This window comes from Podarcis melisellensis (assembly GCF_964234715.1).
Source record: "Podarcis melisellensis genome assembly, chromosome: 7".
In the NCBI taxonomy this organism is placed as follows: domain Eukaryota; kingdom Metazoa; phylum Chordata; class Lepidosauria; order Squamata; family Lacertidae; genus Podarcis; species Podarcis melisellensis.
The window spans coordinates 24,099,652-24,122,087 of NC_138539.1; the positions used below are offsets into that span (position 1 = coordinate 24,099,652).

General features: G+C 40.2%; 1 protein-coding gene across 2 annotated transcripts; it reads right to left on the reverse strand.

Moving 5' to 3' along the window:
* Positions 1-245: 245 nt before the first annotated feature.
* On the reverse strand, positions 246-21,598 carry MTDH (metadherin). 2 transcript variants are annotated; one of them, XM_081919747.1, is made up of 13 exons: positions 20,931-21,598; positions 11,768-11,872; positions 10,770-10,854; positions 9,762-9,938; positions 9,445-9,513; positions 8,593-8,811; positions 7,505-7,591; positions 6,973-7,071; positions 4,815-4,942; positions 4,430-4,549; positions 3,983-4,099; positions 2,888-3,044; positions 246-1,987 (listed from the first exon to the last, which is right to left on the reverse strand). In XM_081919747.1, exons 1-13 carry the CDS (start codon positions 21,375-21,377, stop codon positions 1,917-1,919), a joined length of 1,881 nt encoding a protein of 626 aa, XP_081775873.1. In that variant the 5' UTR covers positions 21,378-21,598; the 3' UTR covers positions 246-1,916. The 2 variants fall into 2 exon arrangements, with proteins under 2 accessions (XP_081775873.1, XP_081775874.1); XM_081919748.1 differs by having other exon boundaries at positions 8,566-8,811; positions 20,931-21,595.
* Positions 21,599-22,436: the final 838 nt, after the last annotated feature.

Genomic DNA, 22,436 nt, shown 5'->3' on the forward strand with positions numbered 1-22,436 from the left:
TGACATTTGATCATGTGTGGAGAGGGGCTGTAACTTTTTTCTAATACTGTCAGTGGATGAAATTGGTTGAACTCTCTGTAGGTGTTGAAGAATGGAATTTACAACATACATGATTTCACATGTTCAACATTCTTTTAAAAATCATTGTTGAAAATCAAATTTCAACATTCAGTAATTTAATGGACACTTGTGTCTTCTCAAAAAGACAGTCTACGTACTATATACTACTAAATAACACAATCATATCAATTTGTTCAATTTATTTTAACAAAATTGATTTAGAAATGTCACTGAATTAAACAAAACATCTGAACATGTAAACATCTGCCATGTTCCTGTAACAGGAGTTAATACCTGTGGACATTAGTATTCGTTTATTAGGAACACTATCAATTAATAAGGCTTGTCTTCAATACAACTAAATCCAGTTTGTTGCTTTAATTGTTCTTGCATTGCAAGTTAAATTTTTACCAAATTTTCTGATTTAGACAATGAAACATTATGGGAGAGTCAGTAAGTACCATCGGTTACAGCTGTTACAATTTCTCTGCCACATAAAAACCTAAGCCAATCACATCAAATAATCATTGCTTTTCTTTAATAGATGCTCACCAAGTTATGTTAATTATGGTCCTTTAAAACACACACAAACATTTTGTAAAGGCTATATACAGTGTACATGGCTGAGCATGCACTATTCATAGATAGATACCTGCCTGCTGGATGTGATTTAATTACACAGTGCCTGAAATGATGCAGCTCAACTCCCATTTTAATCAATAATTCCAAGAGGAAAGTTGGTTTTACAATTGCTATATTTGCATGATTTTTTAAAAAATACAAAACACACTAATCCCATTTAAGAACTCTAGATGCAGATTCTACATAGGTTAAGGCAGTAAAAAAGCACTTCCTGATACAGGTGGTCTCAAGATCAATTAAAGCTGTCTGAAGCCATTATTTCCCTCTTTCATTCTCAACCACATCTCTGAAGAGTTTATGGAAGTTTTCTTTAAAATTACATTTAATAAAAATAAAAATGGGACATGGAAGAGACATGAAATACAACTCCAAAATTAATGTGAATAAATTTTTAAGGGCAACAACTAACCTATTACCTTAAAAAGGAATAAAACACGACTGATTTGGAGCATACAGCCCCTTCTTAAAAATATATTATTTGAGTAATTCAAGTAGAAGACTAATCAGAAGCAACTTCATGAACCATGCTCAAGTTTTGACCAATTTTCTCAGTTTCTTAATTCATAACAGTTTCTGCAAGTTTTGCATTCTTAACCACATTTCTTATGCTACAGAAATGACTGTACTGAATGGTTCTAGTCATAATTTTTCCACTTATTTTGAAATATTTCCTTTAAGTCAGGGGGACTATTCAAGAGCAAGCATTTATGACTCCAGGCTCTCTGTACTTATAATTAATTTTATAATTAGCACATTCCATTAAGTATTAGAAAGATATGGCAGATTTAACCAGAGTTCTTTGATTTAGGCATTAAGAAATTCAGAATGGACACTACTCAGAGTGACACTGTTTTACAGATGATTTAGGAAATTTTAAGATCAATCCTTTTTCTCCAATGGACGTAAAATAGAGATAATCTGTTGTAAACAGGGCACTGTTGTAAAGACAAGTTGTTTTTTATAATTACTTTCCCCATATGTTGAAATAGACTCTTCAATGTGTCTTCCAGTATTGTCATATTTCCTGTTAAATTATGTCATCAACTTATTTTCCTTCTGTTCCTGTTCTTAAAGATGGTTGTGTTCAAAGCAGTTTGTTTTTAAAAAAATCTGTTGAAATTTATATAAAATTCTGTACAGGTTCACAAATTATTGCATAAACAGCATAATCTTCACGACAAGTGTTTCTGCAACACACGTCCATCTCAGAAAATTCACGTTTCCCTTCTGGCCTTTTTCTTCTTTTTAATTTGTTTGGGAGACTCCCAGCTCTCTTCAGACTTGGCTACAAGTTTAAGAATAAAGAATATTTACTGTCAATTATGTTTATGTACAGTTCATTCATACATTTTTTTGAATAATATTTATTAAGTTCCCATGCCTCTAATTGTATATTATAACAAAAATCTTGCTTTAATCATAACTGTTTTAACCTCTTCATCATACATTTCATTCTACTGAGTTACTCAGGTAAGGAAATGCAAAAATTAGAAATTCCACTAAGGCAACATCTCTATCTCTACATCTAGGTCAGGCATAGGCAAACTCGGCCCTCCAGATGTTTTGGAACTATGACTCCCACCACCCCTGACCTCTGGTCCTGTTAGCTAGGGATGATGGGAGTTATAGTCCCAAAACATATGGAGGGCTGAGTTTGCCTATGCCTGATCTAGGTAATGTCATGGCTTGGTATGACTTTTGATGTGGTGACGTTCAGTATGGTATGATTTTCCTACATAAACACAAGAAATGATCTTACACTGGGTCAAGCCATTGGTTCATTTAGCCCAGTTCTGTCTACGCTGACTGTAGGGTTTCAGATGGGAAGTCAATTTCCATTCACAAATGTGGTTCGTTATAGGCAAAGTGTCACATGCCAATTTCATTTTGTGACATACTGGTGCAGGAAAATAATCAAGAAACAAAGACCCTCAATTTCCCAGCCTCCTGACAGCTCAAACACATAAATCTGTAAATAACACGTTTTCAAAGTGCATACAAATCCCACTGGTTTCAAAAACGGAACTGATGGATGCTGAATGTTCAGAATCATGCCTATGAGGGATAAGCATAATCTGCAAAAAGATCTGCTTGGTTGTTTTGATACAACCACCATTTGGTTGAATGAAAATAAAGAGTACTTCCCACTGAGTCTAGCAGGCACCTGGAGGAAGAAATTACTTACTCTGTGGCGGAGGCACACTGTTTTGCTTAACATTAGAAATAGGAACTTCTGTCTCCGGTAGCATCTGTGGCACTTGGGAAGTTATCTTGTCAGATTCACTCTCTGATACAGTTACAGATGGCTCAGTAGAAACAGCAAATGAGGGCATCTCCTCAGGCTAAAATAAAAACTGCAGATTAGAATACAGACTTTTTGGCAACATTTAATTATGACTGTTTATAACAGAGGATGCTGAGACATTTGAGTGCATTTTTACTGTTTCATTTGGACTAAGTGACAAAACAGGAGAATGAGAAGCTATCATTTCCAGACACAATAGTGTAAAGCTAACAAATTACAACTGTGACCTATAACTAGTGTAAATTTCCTTGGATAATGGCCAGAAAAATATTTAAAGAGCTGGGTCTTGTTAAATAAATAAAAAAAATTGTCACTGAAGATGCCTGACACTGAGATTCAGCTCTGAGATTTCTGCATAACTCGTAACATATGCAAGGATATTCTTTTGGGAAGAATGGCAAAGTAAGAAATGTAAGAACGTAAGACCAGCCCTCTGGGTCGGACCAAAGGCCCATCTAGTCCAAAGATTATGGGCGGGAATTTATGCTGCACTATGACGTACAATCCATTTGCACAGACATTGCAACTTGCCAGATGGTCTGATTCCCCCTGTCTCCTTCCCCCACAAAGTCCTTACCCTCTTGGGAGTCTATTTTGGTGGCTGGGGGTGGGAGGGGGAGGGGGGAGGAGGAGGGAAAGCCCCACTGCACAAGCAAAAGTCCTTGTTCAGGGTTTCCACTAACAGGGCTTGTTAGGTGAATCCCAAACCCCTTTCCCACAGAGGCCAAACAGATGTCTCTGCATATGTATACTTCTTCCTGCTGTATACATGATCTGTGTTCATGGCAAGCTGTGGTCTAGACTAATCTATAAGGAGCTCATGTGTAGAAGGGCCCTGAGAAATGGAACAACACTTTTTTGTTTATAAAGTTAAATTATACCTCAGCCTTTAGACCCTCAAAAATATGGGTGCTTTTTGTTGATTGTAAGTATTGAAAGTATGCCTAATGAACACCTAGATCTATTTATCTATACCTCAGCTTGTTCACTAGTGCTGATGGTCTTTAAAGAGAAAGCTATCTCCTCTTGTTGAACCTTTGAGGTATCTTCTGGAAATTCTTCTCCAGCATGTCTTTCCAGGTCATCAGCATCCTACCAAGAGAAAAGAAACACAAAGGATACTGAGAAACTTGAACCACTCTTTCTAATCCTGTAAAATCAATTCTGCTGCAAGATCAAATCAGTGTAATGAACCAGAATTTAAATACCTAATTTTGTAATCTAAAATCAGTTGCAATGAAACTTTCTCCTCTCTGCTTAAAAGATTGATAAAGCATTTCATGATAGTAATAAATAGGGAAATATTTCAATTTCATTACATTCTAGCAGTTCTTTTCTATTGGTCAGAACCACTGTCAGGTAAAAAGACAGAGTATAAATATATCTATCTATAATAATAGCAATAATAATATTCTGCCTCACCTGTACAGGAGAGCTAGCCTCTTCTCCCTGCTTCTTCTTTTTCTTTTTCTTCTTCTTTGATTTACCACTTGCAGTACTTTGCAGAGTTGGTTCTGCCTTTTCTTTCTCATCATCTGAAGCCTAATATAAAAACAAAAAAGAACAGAGAATGTTTCATTAGAATAAGCTGCCTCTCTGCATAACCATGAAATTAAACTATGTCTGTTTTCCAACCCATTTCAGTTATGTTTTTAACACAGAGAATCAGGATGCATATTAAATGCACAGAAAAATGGCAAGAAAGCAGCAGTTGTCTATGGTATTAGTCCACCTTTTCTAAAATTTAAGAAGCATTTTTAGGATCAGACTAATTCCATGTGCTTTCCAACAGATCTCATACCAATACCTTTTGTGCCTCAGATAGCGCTTCCTCAAGCTGTGGAATGCAATGAGTCTTTTCTTCTTCTACCCAGTTTCCCCATTCCTCTGCAGGGGCATTCCAGTCAGAACTGGGATCAGCAGAAGATAGGCCGTCTGTGAATAATGAAGGAACAAGTTTCAAGCAGTATAGTAAAAGTCATGTGACTCAAATCACACACAAATTATGTCAATTTTTAGAGTGCATAACTTTGCTTTATTCATCAGGTATTATTGGTCAAATATCAGTCAAATATTTTCTAAAAAATTATTTGCTATATTACTACAGAAAACATACTTTAGCATAACTATTAAACTTGATACTTTGAAAAATACCAGTTGCTGTGAAACAATGAAGTTACCTTTAAAATTACTACAATTACCATTTTTAAACACACATAAATCAAAGTAGCAGCAACTATTAAAAAGCAAAAGCTAGTTTTCTAAAGGCAGTTGTGCTAACCAGGACTATTCTTCCAGCATCAATAGCATCATCTGCCTGGTTCCTGTAGAATGCAAGATGGGTAATTCCAGACAGTGACCTTGTCACTGGTCAACTGACTGTGTTTCTGTTCCCAATGGGAGACATTTGCAGTTACAGTACTGCAGGTAGCCAGTAGGAGTTTTGCTCCACTAGGATTGCCTCTGACCCCTATAGAGCTAGGGACTATCAGCACTCCCTCCAAATGCAGTCATACCTTGCTTTGCGACCGGGATCAATTCCACAGCCCTGGCAGCTAGCCGAAATGGATGCAGGGCAAAGCGCTGTGTCTGAGCATGCACACAGAGTGGTTTGCGCTTCTGCGCATGTGGCAAACCAGGAAGTAACCTGTTCTGGTACTTCCGGGTTTGCTGCGGATGTTCGCTGGCATGGACGCTAGACAATTGTCTGAAGAATCAGTTGTCTAGTCCAATAGGCTAAAGTACTCCTTTCTATATACACCTATACCAATAAAATAAAGACACATGGAGGAAGATGGCCATTTCTAAGCAAGGGAACACCAACAGAAACTAGCTTTGTCTATCAATCATGCTTTGTCAGGGCACAAAAATCTACACTATTTAGAAGCAAAATTGCAATCTGATCTGAAAGATGCTCTATTTAAAGTATAAGTCAGTTTGCTTGCACAAAAGTCTCAAAAGATCTCTACCACTGAGATAAGACAGTTAAATGAACCCCATGGAGGGAGCCATGCAGATGTTAGCAGAGACAATGAACAGTTTGCAGGACTAATTTATTGCCTCTTGCATAGTTTAGCCATTTGGCCCTTGTTTTACCGTATTTTTCGCTCTATAGGACACACTTTTTCCCCTTCAAAAATGAAGGGGAAATGTGTGTACGTCCTATGGAGTGAAGACGCCATAGCCCCGTGACCCTCTCCCTGCTGGAGAGGTGAGGCGCGGCTATGGCAGGAGCCTCCATAGCCGCGCGTCACCTCTCCACCCGGGAGAGCGCGCGCGGGGGGCTAAAGCAGCCCCCCGCGACCCTCTCCTGGCTGGAAAGGTGACGCGCGGCTATGGCAGGAGCCTCCATAGCCGCGCGTTACCTCTCCAGCCGGGAGAGCGCGCGCGGGGCTATAGCAGCCCCCCGCGACCTTCTCCCTGCTGGAGAGGTGACGCGCAGCTATGGCAGGAGCCTCCATAGTCGCGCGTCACCTCTCCAGCCGGGAGAGCGCGCACGCGGGGCTAAAGCAGCCCCTCTCCCGGCTGGAGAAGTGACGCATGATTATGGCAGCAGCCTCTCCGCTGTGCCTTTCCACTGCTCCCTGACCTGCTCTTTGGGGCTGGTGGTGGGCTTCCCCCCGCCAGCCCCAAAGAGCAGGTCGAAAGGAACCTGAAGCCTGGAGAGGGAGAGGGGTCGGTGCGAAAAATACGGTATTTTTTAAAAAGCATTTTCCTCCCTCTTAGGTGTACTTCAACTTACCCACTAAGTAGGCACCTCATGCATTGAATAAATTCAGACTCTGCTCCCCAAAACGCATGTCACAATATATTTCTTAGATTTTAGGATAGCAAAACCACACTTCATTGTTAAAAGTATGTGGATAAACACCAGGTCCCATTTGTAGAAGACAAATGGATGATTAGGAATATGAATGTAAATCTTTCTAGCGTAAATCGTACAAGGTTTTTTAAAAAGAACTTACTTAACCCAGACCATTCATCATCAATATGCGCCTGATTACGATTTAAATCCCATTGGAAGTCTGTAGTAGTAGGTTGAGGAACAGATTCACTGCTGGCTCCTGAAAAGAAGACAGCACACACACATAGAATAAGCTTTATGAACTGATAGGCATGTTACTACATATTAAGGTATTTCAAATGGAAAAGGGCCTAGTGTTTTGAGAATTCTACATGCAATGGAATAGCTTGCTTCTTTGCTACCCCTGATATTACCGATTAAACCCAAAGTGAAAAGCTGATTTACATACGATCAAACATCCTACCCTATTCTGAAATTACAGAGAATGAAGTATTTTAGTAGCGTCTGCTAAGCCAATAATGATGGTTGACATTTCTGAAAACCAGCCTATTAACTACCATATACATTTTATACATAAGTTTTTTCCAAACTTATATGCAACAACTCTTTCAATAAACACAGATGACCAGAAGTTTTCAGAAGAGTATAACTTAAGCATGTAATTCATCTGTAGAGCAATTTTAAAATATTACCAGAAACTGGAGGATTTAGCCCCAATGAAGTGAATGAAGTAGAACTCTGTTCAGGAGGATTAATCCTTCCATCCACTCCAGACCAGGCTGTTGAAAAAATACAAAATAACCTATTTTTGCTACTGAAAATTAGGCACACATTCTTAAGACAAGCCTCTTACAAGACTAGCTTTTCCCAATGATTTTAGGGAACAAAATATTCCAGATTCATTGTACAAATACAACAGCTTGTAACATTGTAGCCAATGTTACACGACTCCACCATGTTGCATTTCATTGTAACAAGTAAAATAAGCTAATGGCCTGGAATTTCACAAGTGTCATAGTTCTACCGGTACTTCACCTTATTCAAAGACTGCAAGATCATTCTTCTTCTAAGCCTTATGCCTTTATAACCCCCAAAACAATGAATTAGGGATCTACTAGATCTATCAGCTACCTGGTGCTGTGCTTCAAACAAGTATTACTGTAAGCTGTGGATAATTACATCTTAAAATTTTATCTTCAACAGGTAACAGCAAAAAATGATGATTCTTCTTTCAGATATGCTCTTAATTTTATTGGTAATAATTTGGATTGAATTTTAACTCTTGCTTTTGAGTTTTCAGATTAAAGTTTGGGAAAAGAGAAATACACTCTGGAACTGGAAACAGAAATCCTTCAAACTTTAAATTAAAAAGTATTTTCAACCCTGTCTACACATTTTTACACTTCTGCCCTTTCCCCAGAAGCTGAATGAAGCTGATTATTTATATAGCTGATTATTTACAGATTGCTTCTTAAAGTCCAAGCTGACTGAGAGATGGATGAGTAGGGTGCCAATGATACCCTGCATGGATATCTGCTGCTAAGAAGTTAAAATGCTAATCTCCACATGGGCCACAAGTAGCTCTCTGTACCTGAACCACAGCATATAAAAGGAAAGGCTAAAGCTTCCTAATCAATTACTCAAAGAATTTTGCTACAATGAGAGCTGAAAGAAGAATGTTGGGCAGGACATTAAAGATATATAATGCCATTTCTTAAAGACAGTTTTTGTTTTTAGAGAAACAAGCACTTACCAATACCAGGGAACAAAGTGCGCTCACCCCAGGTTCTGCCCACCAGGGAAACTCCCCAGTCCTTCCCATTTCCATGATCTCCAGCATCTTTTCCCCAAGCTGATGTCTCATTCTTCCTTTTGCTACCAGAAGATGATACTGAACTCCACTTCTCCTCACTTGCACCAATCTGAGGAGAAAGCTTTACAGGCTTTTCGTTCCAGTTGCCTCCATTTACTGTGGGGCCTTCACTCAGTCCTGAAGGAGCTTTTAAACACAAACATATACTTAATTGTAACATGTGTTTTAGTTGAAACCATGAATGTACCTGATTAAAAAAAAAATACCACTCATGTGTTTCTCTGTTCATAGTTGCAGTCACTATCAGATGGGGAAAGGAAGGGTAGAAAGAAGTGCTTTTGCCATAACTATCCAGAGGGCAGTAACCATATAAAAATGGGTGAAATTTAGCCTTCACTAGATCTACAAAAAACCCCACTTCTCCCTATCTGTACACTTGACAATGTGTCTCACAAAACTCAATTGTATTTAATTCTGAGCAAATGGATGTAAGATCAGGCTGAAAGTCTCACAATTAACACAATCACAACAACAACATATTCCTATTATTACCAAACGTGAATTCTCCTCATCTATGTTAAGAGAAATTAATGGCTTTTACAGTACTAATAATGCAGGTTAGTAAAAACTGACAGCAGAATTATAAAAAAGGAAGAAGCTGAAGCTATGCAATTTAAGTTAGGAAAAAAACTGTACAGTAATTATGCAATACATTACACCCCACATAACTATGCAAAAGCTCTGTGTGAACCAGTGCACAAAATTCTAGGCAGTACCACAACTCCAATTAGGTTATTATATGCAGTTAACAGTCCTTACCTTGCTGGAGTGTAATTTCTCCTTTTCCAGATTTAGGATTACTGACTTGAGCATTCAGAACAGGATCACCTGATTAAGAAAAGCTACATTAGTGACTAAATATCCTACTATAATCCTTTTATTTATGCTGATGGATAGGCAATCCTAGGCTCCATGTTTTTTAGTTAACACCTTTAAAAGTGTTAATTAAATCAACAGAGCAGAGTTTCAATTATTAGTGTGTAATCTGTATTCTTCTCTTGTTCTTTAAGTGTTGCTGCCCTGCCCCCTAAGACGAGAAATGAAAAACAAAACTAGAACAAGAGTCACATATCTACCTTTGCTTTTTCTGGTACCAACTGAAAGGGATGTTGCAGATGTTAGCTGTTCAGTGGAGATTGTAACTGAATTTTCCATAGCTGGTAGATTTGATTCTGGCCCAGAATCGGTCAGTACCTTGTCACGTTTACGCTGCTGCCGTTTCTCTCTGTTACTGATTTTTGTTTCCCAAGCGCCTGAAAGAGGTATAAAAAGCCATTAGTTAAAACAGAGGAAGTAACCTATCTCAGTGGTTTTCAAGCTCAGTGGTTTTCAAACTGTATTTCAGTGAATGTTGGGTGTTCCTCAAAAGCTTGTCAGAGGTTGCTCAATGAGGGAATCACCAAATGGCAGATGAACTGATCTGAAAGACCACTTAACCATAATTTTGATTGCCTACCACAGGTCCCTGTTTGCTAAATACATATTGAGAGATTCCCTCAATATCCAGCTTCACTTCCATATAGTTATATAGCTTGATGCCCTCTCAAACTGTTCTTTCCCCACTTTCAAATGTCATCACTGCAGGTGCAAATTCTGGCTGTCCTGAAATCTTGTGGGCATTTTTTTTAATAGCTATGGAGGAAAATCATTCTAATAGTTACACCCAAGTTGCTTTTCTTGAATTTCCTCCAACTCAAGTGCAGTGATCACACCCAAACCCCAAAACACATTCTTAAATGTTTGCTCCTTCCCAACACTGAAAATACAATGCCAGTTCAAGTCTGATACCTCAGATTATTTGATAAAACCTGTAATTTAGGCAGCAATCGTAACACAATTATATTCTACAATTACATGAACTGGCAGCTTGCTGCTCCATATGGATAAATTGACCCATTAAAGCAAAGAGTTCAAACATATTAAGAGATTAAAAACAGGTTTCATTTTAAAGACCGTAATAGAATGAACCACAAATTTCTTTAAATGTTTTTATTAATAGCACCATTATTAAATTTTTAACGCCCTTCCTCCCAAAGGAGCACACAGATTTTTTTTTTAAAAAAACCATACATGCTTTTCAGTACCTTCATCAACTTCCTTTCCATCAACACGTGACTGGTCCTGAGCTGTTTTAGCATCTCCCTTTGGTTTCTTCTTATTCTTCTTTGACTAAAATAAAAAGTAAGTATTTTCTATCAATATTAATATAAGCTATCAAAATACCTGAAGTTGCAGTCACGTTACATTTAGTAGTAATTTTCTGAAACGCACTGCTTCACCCTGCAGTACAGGCATTTCATAAGGAATCTAAAGATGCCCCAAAGCAAAAGTATAGGTTTTAAAAACTTGAGCTTCACAAAAGCCAATAATGATTAAAATGTATTACTTAAACAGAGATGTATTTTATAAAACATCGTACAAATTATGGCTACTATCCTAAACCCATTTACCTGGGTAGTCCCCCTTTTCTAGTAGTCCCATTGAACTTGGTGCATCTCTATTCTAATTAGACAAATTTATGGTTGTGCTGAAAGAGTCTATTGTTAACAATAAGCATACCAATGATTATGGTTGACAGTATTGTCAAATACTGAGGTTGCACATGGGAGCTATTTTTTTAAAAAATGCATTCCCATATAAAAACAATGTAGTCACAATGTAGACTTTATGTCAAACATAAGAAATTAAGATATGAACCAGAGGTTGAGAAATGGACTGCTTATCTTTTTAATCTAGTAATAATTGCTATACTTTGGTAGAGTCGGGAGGGCAGGTGCTTTCTTCTGATGCTACACTGAGTTGCTTTATAAGCTTTCCTGAAATTGGTATGAGGTCAAGGAAGTATGCACCCTTCTCCAAGCATTGAAGTCAAGACTTGCTTCTAGTCAGACTAGGTCTCAGAGGCACAAAGCTCAATGTGATTGTAAAGATTGGACGGTGCAACAAGGCTGGTGACAAATAGATTTTTGGCTGGTTACCAAGACTAGTCAAAATAGCAGAGCCTTTGCCTGAAAATTGATTTAGACACTATCAGCATATATATATATTATCTACAGTTTTCCATCACTTACAAATAACCAACCTTTTCAGCTTTCTTTTCTGCCTCTGACTGCTGTTTAAGGTTGTCTCTTCGAACTGTCTGTATTACTTCCTCTTCGGACACTTCATGAGCAGGTTGACCATTAAGCTAGAAATCAGAAAATTGTCGCATTAATTTTAGACAGAGTTCACATAACTACACATTGTATTTCACTGTTTTTCAGTCTAAATGTTTAATTCTACCGAAGTCTGCCAATGTGACATACTTACCTACCCACTACTTGTTTGCTCACTTCTAGTTTAGAACAGAATCTTAAAACTTTCACTTAACTATTCACTACAATTTAATATGACCAAGAAAGTGGTTTAATATAAATTGCTGACTGGGTCACGGTTACATAATAGAGTCAGAACAAAGGGTTGTATCTGAAGTAGTGCTGAGTAACGCAACTGGTTAATGCAAGGATATCTGCTTTTGAAACAGGAATCCCCCTCTCCTTCCCCTGCAATCTGTTCTAGGGGCTCCCCAGCACAGATTTGGGGAGGGAACAGGGCATGAATGGAGGAAGAGAGAGGGAAAATCCATTCTGCAAGTGTAAGTCCTTGTCCTGATGAGTTTGTTGAATACTGCCCAAGGTTTTGTTAAAATTCCACCAAAGGCACTGTTATGAATGGAAAGCAAAGACAGAAAGACAGAAAAGGGAACTAGTAGTATTTCCCCGGTATTACTGAAAATATGGGCTCAATTTACAAACAAACTGTGTTCATTGGTATCTCCAAACACTTCAGTGCTATTCCACCCACAGCTTAATGAAAGCATTTACAAATTGGCAGAGAAAAGGCTTTGAGAAATTCAAAGATTGGATTGTTTATAATCAAGTGAAATCTCAGGATGAGATGCAAGAATGCATAAAAAATACAGAACTTGCTCTTTTTGAATATTTCCAAATTTGAAATTTTCTAATAAATTGGCTGTGACAATGTGAGACATCTGAACAATTTACTGAATTATTAAACATATGGGTTAAACTGCCTGGTGCACTATGTTTCAAAATGGATACAGGTGATAGGAATAATGATAATGATTCCAACTGAAAACTGGAAGTATATCTGGGGGAAAAAATACAATCATACTGCTTTGTTAACTTTAATATATAATGCAGAAAAACTCTGGATATTATGGTATTTAACCCATTTAATACCAGTAATTATAGTTGTTGGAATTGTAGTTCAACTAGAGTCAATTTTATACACTGTTGGCGTATAGAACCTTGAAGCTAAGAATATTGGCAAGAAATAATACCTGATGTAAGTTCTACTTTGAAATATATGGTTTGGAAGGACCCCCAAATAATTTTGCTTACATATTTGGAGAGTACCCATGGAGGGGGGAAATTTGTCAAGTTATTCAATAGTGGCAGCACAGAGTCTATATGCAAAGTATGGCGGAAGGAGAAATTCCTAGTTTGAAGGCATGGTATATCAAATTATGGGGAATAGCTGTTTGAGTAAAATTACTTGTCTATTTGGGTTCACCAAGGGAAAAAGGTAATCAGATCTGAATAGGATTAGGTACAATTCAAAAAATTTTGGAATAGTAAGCAGCTATTGGGTTAGTTATAACCCTTTCTCAATTTTATGAAATTTGAGATAGATGTCAAATTTAACAAAGAAGGAATTTTTTTTATTCTACTCTAATTTGAATCTTGCTTATTTCTACCTTTCTCCCTTAATCTTATTATAATTAAGAGCTAAATTGTCTTCTTAGTATTCTTACCAATGGAGCATATAAATGTATATATTACTATTTAAGATGATTTATTTATTAAGGATACAGATATTTGATTTTAAAATAAAATGATTATTAATAGTAGGTTTTACTTATCAACAAAAATTGGAAAAAGTTAAATGAGTGGCACTGCTTAATTTCCAAGCCTCAAATAATATTGATGTTTCTTTCAATTGCATGTAGTCCAAGGCCACAAAAGCAAATCCTATCCTAAATATTATGCAGTTAAAGAACAGTGATATTACAGTACCAAAGCTAAGGAGGTCTGTCTGGTCAAGGAGTTGGGAGGGAAGACTCAGTGGAAACCTAGAGGTATACTGCCTTCAATTACATGAACCAAAGGCAGAAGAGAAGCGAAATAGGAATGCTGAGTTAAGAATCTGAGGCATCATCTCATCTACAACTAAAATTAGTCTCTGCAATAACAATGGGTATGATCCAGTGAATCTCACTGATTTCAATGGAAAAGGATCCAGGTGGTGCTCAAGCCTTTCATTGAAGCCTTTTGAGAAACTTGACCTCTGCACTCCCTTCACACTGACAACCCCCAAAATGCCTTTTTTTAATAGAATATTTATTAAGATTTTTAATAATAATACAATAAAAAGAAAAAGAAAAAGTAACAAAAATACAAAAATAAAAATAATTAAAAACACACAGATTTTCCATTGCTTATTTTCCTTTAGCTTGTTTCCCGGACCTCCTCGTACCTCCCTTTTTTGTATTCCAATTCAGATTGTTGGTTCAGCAAATCCTTGCCATTAAATTTTTACCTGTTTCTACCCCTTTTTTCATATTCTCTTAAAGCATTACAGCTGGAAACCACTTAATTTCTATCCAACATCATTCTAACATTCATTAATTTTACAATATTTCTGTAGGTAGTCTTTAAATTTCTTCCAATCTTCTTCCGCCGACTCTTCTCCCTGGTCCCGGATTCTGCCAGTCATTTCTACCAATCCCATATAGTCCATCACCTTCATCTGCCATTCTTCCAGAGTGGGTAGGTCTTGTGTCTTCCAGTACTTTGCAATAAGTATTCTTGCTGCTGTTGTAGCATACATAAAGAAAGTTCTATCCTTCTTTGGCACCAATTGGCCGACCATGCCCAGGAGAAAGCCCTCTGGTTTCTTCAGGAAGGTATATTTAAATACCTTTTTCATTTCATTATAGACCATTTCCCAGAAAGCCTTGATCCTTGGGCACGTCCACCAAAGGTGAAAGAATGTGCCTTCAGTTTCTTTACATTTCCAACATTTATTATCGGGCAAATGATAAATTTTTGCGAGCTTGACTGGGGTCATGTACCACCTGTATATCATTTTCATAATATTCTCTCTTAAGGCATTCCATGCCGTAAACTTCATACCTGTGGTCCATAACTGTTGCCAGTCAGCAAACATAATGTTATGTCCAACATCTTGTGCCCATTTAATCATAGCAGATTTCACCGTTTCAACCCCCAAAATGCTTCATGTGGCCTGTTTCTCTGGCAACTCCACTTTTATGGATCATAATTAAGCTGGCTTAAGGAAATTTGCCCTGAGTGCTCACTGGAAGGACAGATTGTGAAGCTGAGGCTCCAATACTTTGGCCACCTCATGAGAAGAGAAGACTCCCTGGAAAAGACTCTGATGTTGGGAAGGATGGAGGGCACAAGGAGAAGGGGAAGACAGAGGATGAGATGGTTGGATAGTGTTCTCGAAGCTACAAACATGAGTCTGACCAAACTGTGGGAGGCAGTGGAAGACAGAAGTGCCTGGCGTGCTCTGGTCCATGGGGTCACGAAGAGTCGGACACGACTAAACAACAACAACAATTAAGCTGGCTTAAATGGAGGCCAAAGAAGAAAAGAGGCTGTGGGCCAAATGGGACAGTATGTGTACCATGGGCCAATTCTGGCCCATGGACCAGTAGTTCCCCATCCTGCTTTAGAACCCCAAAGAAACTGCTGAAAAATTGAAAGTTGAAAGAATTTGAAATAGCATCTACTCTTCTGCCTCAGAGCAGAGAGCTGTAGGATTAAGAGAAAGGGAAGGCATTATAATGACTTATTCCAGATGAAGGAAAATAGTTATCAAAAAGGTAGAGTGCACTCAAGTTCATTTTCTATTATCCAAACCGTGGTTTGGAGGTTCAGAATGTGACATTTGAATCAGGCCTATGTGTTTCGCCTTCAATTCCCTGTGTGAAGAATTAGTGTATTTTCCAGGCAGACATCACTACAGAATTACTGCAAAACTTCCAATATTTTGAGATACATCCCCTCAAATTAATGCCTACTTTCTGTATCTGACACACACAGAGTCACAATTCACAACAAAACAAAGATGAAGCTCACTAGTAAGATATCTCCAGTTAGAGCATTTTGGAGCAACATTTTACAAATTTACAAAAAAAAGAAGAACTTTAAAATAAACACTTTAATAGCTAATGTGCATTATTTGACATGCCCTGGAGCCACTTGGATGGCATAGTTTTTATTCATCAAATATTACGACTTTAAGAGTAAAAGTTGGATAAGGTTATATTTAAAATCCAGAACAGTAAAGTGACTTTCATCTTTACAGGAAAAAAGTTCTAGTGTTTCCTACAAAAAACCTTGAAAACATTTGAGACATGCCTAAAACTTTATTATAAATGCTTTATTTTCAAACATAGGAGCCCGAAGTTAGTAGTATCATGAAACCAATTTCTAAATATAACTACAGTAGTTTGAGTTCGTGTCAAATTCTCATTTTACAACATGAGCGGCTGGAAAAGGCCGCAGTTGCAGAATACTCCCGTCTACAATTACATCCAATCCTTGATTGAAATGGGGTAAAGAATCTAACCTTTATACATATTATGATATACTCCCAACAGCCTTGACACGATTTCTCAGGCAAAACACATAGTTTAGTTCAAGTTAACAGATTTTCTGCTGCTCTATCCAGAAGCTGGTAATAGAAACTAAAACAAATAACCCTATGGAAAGTGATGAAATCCCTCAACTAGGATAGTCAAAAATACCAAAAAAGAACATGGCTCAACAACCAGGTTTTGAAAACTTGATCTCTCTTGCACATAGTACTACAGCAGTAGGGAGAGGAGAAACACCAAGCGATCAGACTATGGCAGCCCAATTCTTGCCTACACCACAGCATAAAGCAATCACATTATACACTATGGGATCACATCTCCTGTCATAGTCACATGCCTGTCCTGCAGCAAACGATGCTAAAATCTGAGGCATAATCATAGAATTGTACAGTTGGAACTTGGAAAGGGTCCCAACGGTAATCTAGTCCAACCCCCTGCAATGCACAGGGTGGGGCAAAATTTCACAAAAGACTTAGGGAGAACCAAGGCTGTGCTGCTGATACAAAAGTGGCCATGGCATGTGGCAGAAGTTATGGGAGCTCGAATGCAAGAGAGGGCCTGACTGGAGTTACAAAGTCATCCCATACTTGAGATCTGATGGCTAAAGAGCTACAGAATTTAGCACAAGGGGAATCTCTGGTAGTTGGAAACTAGTTTAAATGACAGTTGTTTAGCCTGTCACTTTAATGATTATCACATCATTTTAATGGCATTTTTTGTTTTATTGTTATTGCCCTGAGTGGTTTCTAAGAAATACTTCAAACTTTCCCTTTCAAAATCTTCTCCACCATGGAGGCTAATCAACAAAAGCCAATGACTTTGCCGCAGACATTGCTTATTTGTTGTTGGGGAATAGTAGATATGGATCTTCTCCTCAACCCTAAAATAATCTGGCTTCCGCTGGCCTCAGGACCTTGACAGGCTTTGAGGCATGTTGGGATGCTACTAAGCAGGGTCAGCCTGTCAAGCAAAATAGCAGGGGTGTTGGCCCATGCAGAAGCCTAAGTATTGGGTCTTGCATTACACATGTTGATTGACTTGAGGTGTGCTGGATGTCTAAAGCTCCTCCCCTTGCTTTAGTGTGGGATGATAACCTGGATTCCAAACCTAGAATCCTGCCTCCTGTTGTTCCATGCAGATAGGATTCCTTCAGCAGCCCTTATGTTATTGGCATCTATAACTGGGTGTTGAGACTGGTGCAAGAGAGAGACAAATACTCCAAGGTATGTCTGATTCCTTTCTGCTGCTGTGGTGTTTTGAAGTGTGTGTGCAAGTCCTAGGAGCTCCTTCTTTTGGCCATGTCATGAGAATGATGTGGCTCTCTGATATTATTTGGTTGTTTTATTGGATTTTTAATATTAATTTGTTTGTTTGTTGTGAACCTTGGTTATGGGATAACAAATAAATGAAATTACCAAAACAGATGCACTTTTTTTTTTGGCCAGATATTCAAAAGGTAAATGAGGGCATCTACCCGCTGGTGTAGGAAATCAGCCCTGAGTGCTCACTGGAAGGGCAGATCCTGAAGCTGAGGCTCCAATACTTTGGCCACCTCATGAGAAGAGAAGACTCCCTGGAAAAGACCCTGATGTTGGGAAAGATGGAGGGCACAAGGAGAAGGGGACGACAGACGATGAGATGGTTGGATAGTGTTCGCGAAGCTACCAGCATGAGTTTGGCCAAACTGCAGGAGGCAGTGGAAGACAGAAGTGCCTGGCGTGCTCTGGTCCATGCGGTCACGAAGAGTCGGACACGAATAAACGACTAAACAACAACACCCGCTGGTAGGATTCAATTCCCATCTCATGCTTCTCAACCTCATGTGCTATGCATTGAGCAACTAGAGGTTTCTGCTGTCAATATGTCCAAGGAAATAACTGAGGGAGAGCAGGGAAAGCACACCTCTAAAATAGTTGCAAAAGCTTTTTTTTTTCTCTCAGTAAAAAGTACACAGCTACAGCAGCAAACCAGCCATTCTTTAATTCTTCATTGAAAAGCGGTGTTTTTATAAAACTAGGAAAAGGAGACTTTATCTTCCTAGAGTTTGAAAAAGAATAAAATGCAGGGACAGCTACAGCAGAGGGGAAGCCTTTTCTCCTGTAACTTTTCCCTCGAGAAGGACGGTAAAAGCAAGAATGAAGAAGGAATTTTCCCCTTGCTTGGATACCTGTTGCTGCTTCATTCCTTCCAGTCTGGGGTCTGCTGAACTCTCGAGTAGCTCTCTTTCAACAACACACAACACTCTAGCTTGGAGTAAGTGACAGTCAGGAACCAGTTAGCACCACACAGGCATTGAGGGAAAATGAAACTTCACAGCAAAGATATGACTGGTGGTGGGCTTCAGTGAGGAATGCTCTCTTACATGCAAATGACTGTGCCCAGAAGAGTCCTAATTGGTAAAGTATTGCAAATTACAATCAAAGCTGTCTGAATGGAAGATTGTTTAGTCTGGATGCCCCACCACATTATTTTCAATGGGAAATCCTAAACGAGCAAAGGACTTGCCTGAATTAACGTTAGACTGTGTACATGTGCATGCAGACTGACCAGCAGTATCAGAGGCTGACAATGGATTCCAGAGAACTGAGTGATCACATTGTCATAGTGACTGATAATTATATGTGTGGGCAGGAGAACCGAGAGCGGGTTCTGGGTTTCTTGAGGGTGAGCACACCCATCTGACAAAGTTTAAAAACTATCCCAATCTACCTGCATAGGAATTATGGGCAGAACTTGATGAAATAAAATACTATTTGCCACAAAGTTCTAACCATCTTTCGAAATTACCATTTCAAAACTGGCCCTACTACATTTTAGCCTTCGTGAGATTGCAGTCCCTTGAAAACCTGCATGAGGGTGGGGCAGTATAAGTGGCGAAGGAGTGATTGGCAAAAACTGGATTCCAGTTCCTTCTGCTCCATGAGTGGAAGGAGTTTTTCTGTTCACAGAGGTCTAGTTACAATCAAACCCATAGGAAAGATAATAAGATGGTCCAAGATATTCTGGGCAGTTTACGGCTCTGAAGGCACAAAACAGTTTAATGACAGCACTGCGTAAGGCATATTGCAGTGTGTGGAGTTACCAGTCACAAGCTAGGTCTCCAGAAGGGAAAATGCTGAAAAGGATAGACCCTGTCAGATTTCACCTGAGCATCAAGACGAAGATGGAATCAGGAACACGCTAAAGTGCTGTTCCAACATAGTTCTCAAGAACACGGAATTCACCTGTTTTTACGCTAATTGATCCTCAAACCACCAGCTCCACAATTTTTGCTGGACTGGCTTCCCCCATCATTAGCAATTCAATGCACTGCTTTAAAGAATCCATCACTACCATACTTTAAAAGTGGGGAGAAATTTGGGTGCCTTATTTGAACACTCTGCTTATCTTGCCCTGTTTATTAAATCTGTCAACAGCAACAAGTTTAACATGAACACCATTTTAGCCGATTGAAAGCTGTCAATACCATCTTAAAGCATTGCAAATGTACCACCCACAGAGGCTTCAGTTGATTTCAAGTTTATACAGTATTACTATTTATCTTGCCTAAAATTGTACCACTCTCAACAACAAAAAAGAATGAGATGTGACACAATCTAGGCTATAGGATGCTATTGAACAGAAACCCTCAAATTTATTGGAGCTAGTATCAAACTTTTAGACAAGCATTTTGCACATGTCTGAAAACAACTGTAAGTGCTTAGATGTCACTTCTTTCTAGAAAGCACAAAGGGCAGAAAATTTCCAGGCCTGTTCACTTCCATGTTAATTTGCTTTTTAATATTCAGTCTCCAAATCCAGAATAATCTTCCTTGTCCGTCTACTCCCAGACCACTCAGAAAGAGGGAGAATAGCCACTTTTTAACTACTTTGACCATGAGAGCTGTGTGAATAAAAGAGTGACTATACAACCCATTCTACCAGGTTGATCAAGGCTGAGTCCAATGTATACCTAGGATTAAAACATATTATTATTAACAGACTTATCTACACCAAATGAGATAAAGTTAGAAAGTTTTATGCTGAAGTCCTAAAGGTCAACCATTCAACACACTGTGTGTAGGGGAAGTCACGTGGATCCTCAAATGAGAAAATCACCCATGCTGCAGTACGGATATGTTCACTGGTAAGAAGAGAGCTGGTGCAAACTGTCTTGCCGTCAGCTAGAACCTGTAAATTGACTGTCCACGCTCACAGGTGCTTGTAGACATTACATCCTTGATAAGAAAAACATCAAGGCGCAAAATTCATGTAAAACTGCAGCTGCAGTTCTCTGCTTCAGACAGTACTTGGAAAGACAGGAAAAAAGAAATGGGGAGAGGGGAAATGAGAAAAAAGAACATATTTAGAAATGCAACATCAGGTGCAGCACTGGCCACTAGCGCTTTCAATTAAACACATACATGAACACAGTTGTGATATGCAGAATGTGTGAAGCAGAACCAGAAGCGCTACAGTTTTTTTATGGTGTTGGGTCAAGACATTGAAACTCCCCTCTATTCCACCGATAGCCACTCATGCAAATGTTCTCTTTTCCCACCGTGTTTCCACTCACCCTGCCCGTTTTCTCCAGCGGCCTCTTTTTATTCCTCTTCTTCTGCTCGTCTCCCTTCAGCAGGAGCATCGTCCCAGGGACCCCCTTGTGAGGAGGGCCTCCTCCTGCTGTTGCTGCTGCTGTCAGGCCCCGCGTCGCCGCCACTTCTTCCTCGTCCTCTTCGTCGTCGTCCTCGGCGGTTCTCCTGAGGCGGTTCTTCCTGCGAGCATCCCCCGCCCGGGCGCAGGCCGCGGCCCACAGGAGCGCCAGCAGGAGCAGCAGCGCCAGGACGGACGTGGAGAGCAGCACCAGCCAGGTGGGCAGGCGCTGCGGCTCCAGGCCCGGCGGCAGCTCCAGGCCCAGCTCGGTGCGGAGCAGGCCCACGCCGGCCGACAGCGCATCCCGAAGCCGGGCCGACACCTCCTCGGCCTGCTGGGCCACAGCCTCTTGCCAGCTCGGCGAAGCCATGGCTGGAGCAGCGGGGGCCGCGACAAGAGCAGAAACTCGCCTCACGCCGAGCGCATCGCTCACCCTCCGAGGAGAAGCCCAAAGCCCTTCGGGTCTCCCGCCGCCGAGCCGGAGGAGCGAGAGAGGCGGCGGTTGCGCCGCTGACTGACTTGATTCGGCCCAAGAGCGCAACGTCACCCCTCCGCCGCCGAACGTCGGCGGCCGCAGCGTTCGGGCGGGCGAGCGCGCACGGGGCGGCGGTGACGGAAAGGGGTCACGTGGAGCTCAAGGAGCCGTTGGCTGGGAAGCGCCGCTTGCGCCTGCGCGCTCGCGACTCAGCCTCTACGTGCGCTCGGCGCCCCGCCCACTCGACTGGCGACGGGTCCTTCTTTCTCCCATCTGCCCATCCCTTACTGTTGTTGCGTAGTCGGCGCAAGTGGGCGGTTCCTAAAGTGGGCGTCACTCCTGGCGCGGGATTGGGCAGCGAGAGGGACTTGTAAGCAAGTAATCTCGACGTGGCAGTGATTTCCTCGCCGAGGGAGGGGCGGGGAGGGGGAGGAGCCGCCGGTGCCGCCCTCGACCTGCCCCGTCAGAGCTTTGAGGCGAGGGGAGGGGGAGAGCGTGGAGGCTTCTTTTTAAGCAATTTAATAAATAATTTAAAAAAATAATAATAGATGGAATGGAGTATCCTGGGAAAGGGTATGGCTGGCAGCCATGCACGCAATAGTAAGTCCCAGTGAATTTAATAGGACTTACTTCTGTGTAGCCAGGGTTAGGATTGGCTGCAGGGCTGGCATCTCATACTCCTGAGAATACGCCCCATTGAACATCTCTTGCTTGCATTACAGGCATGCTCCAGCCTTTTGCGATCTCTAGAATAATAGAATCATAGAGTTGGAAGAGACCACAAGGGCCATCGAGTCCAACCCCCTGCCAAGCAGGAAACACCATCAGAGCACTCCTGACATATGGTTGTCAAGCCTCTGCTTAAAGACCTCCAAAGAAGGAGACTCCACCACACTCCTTGGCAGCAAATTCCACTGTCGAACAGCTCTTACTGTCAGGAAGTTCTTCCTAATG

Coding starts and splice junctions, on each gene's coding strand:
- MTDH (XM_081919748.1), bottom strand. CDS start 21,377: ATGGCTTCGCCGAGCTGGCAAGAGGCTGTGGCCCAGCAGGCCGAGGAG. Junction 4,550..4,814: donor CGCTATCTGAGGCACAAAAG/GTATTGGTATGA, acceptor TTTTTATATTAG/GCTTCAGATGATGAGAAAGA. Junction 3,045..3,982: donor GCACTAGTGAACAAGCTGAG/GTATAGATAAAT, acceptor TTTTTATTTTAG/CCTGAGGAGATGCCCTCATT.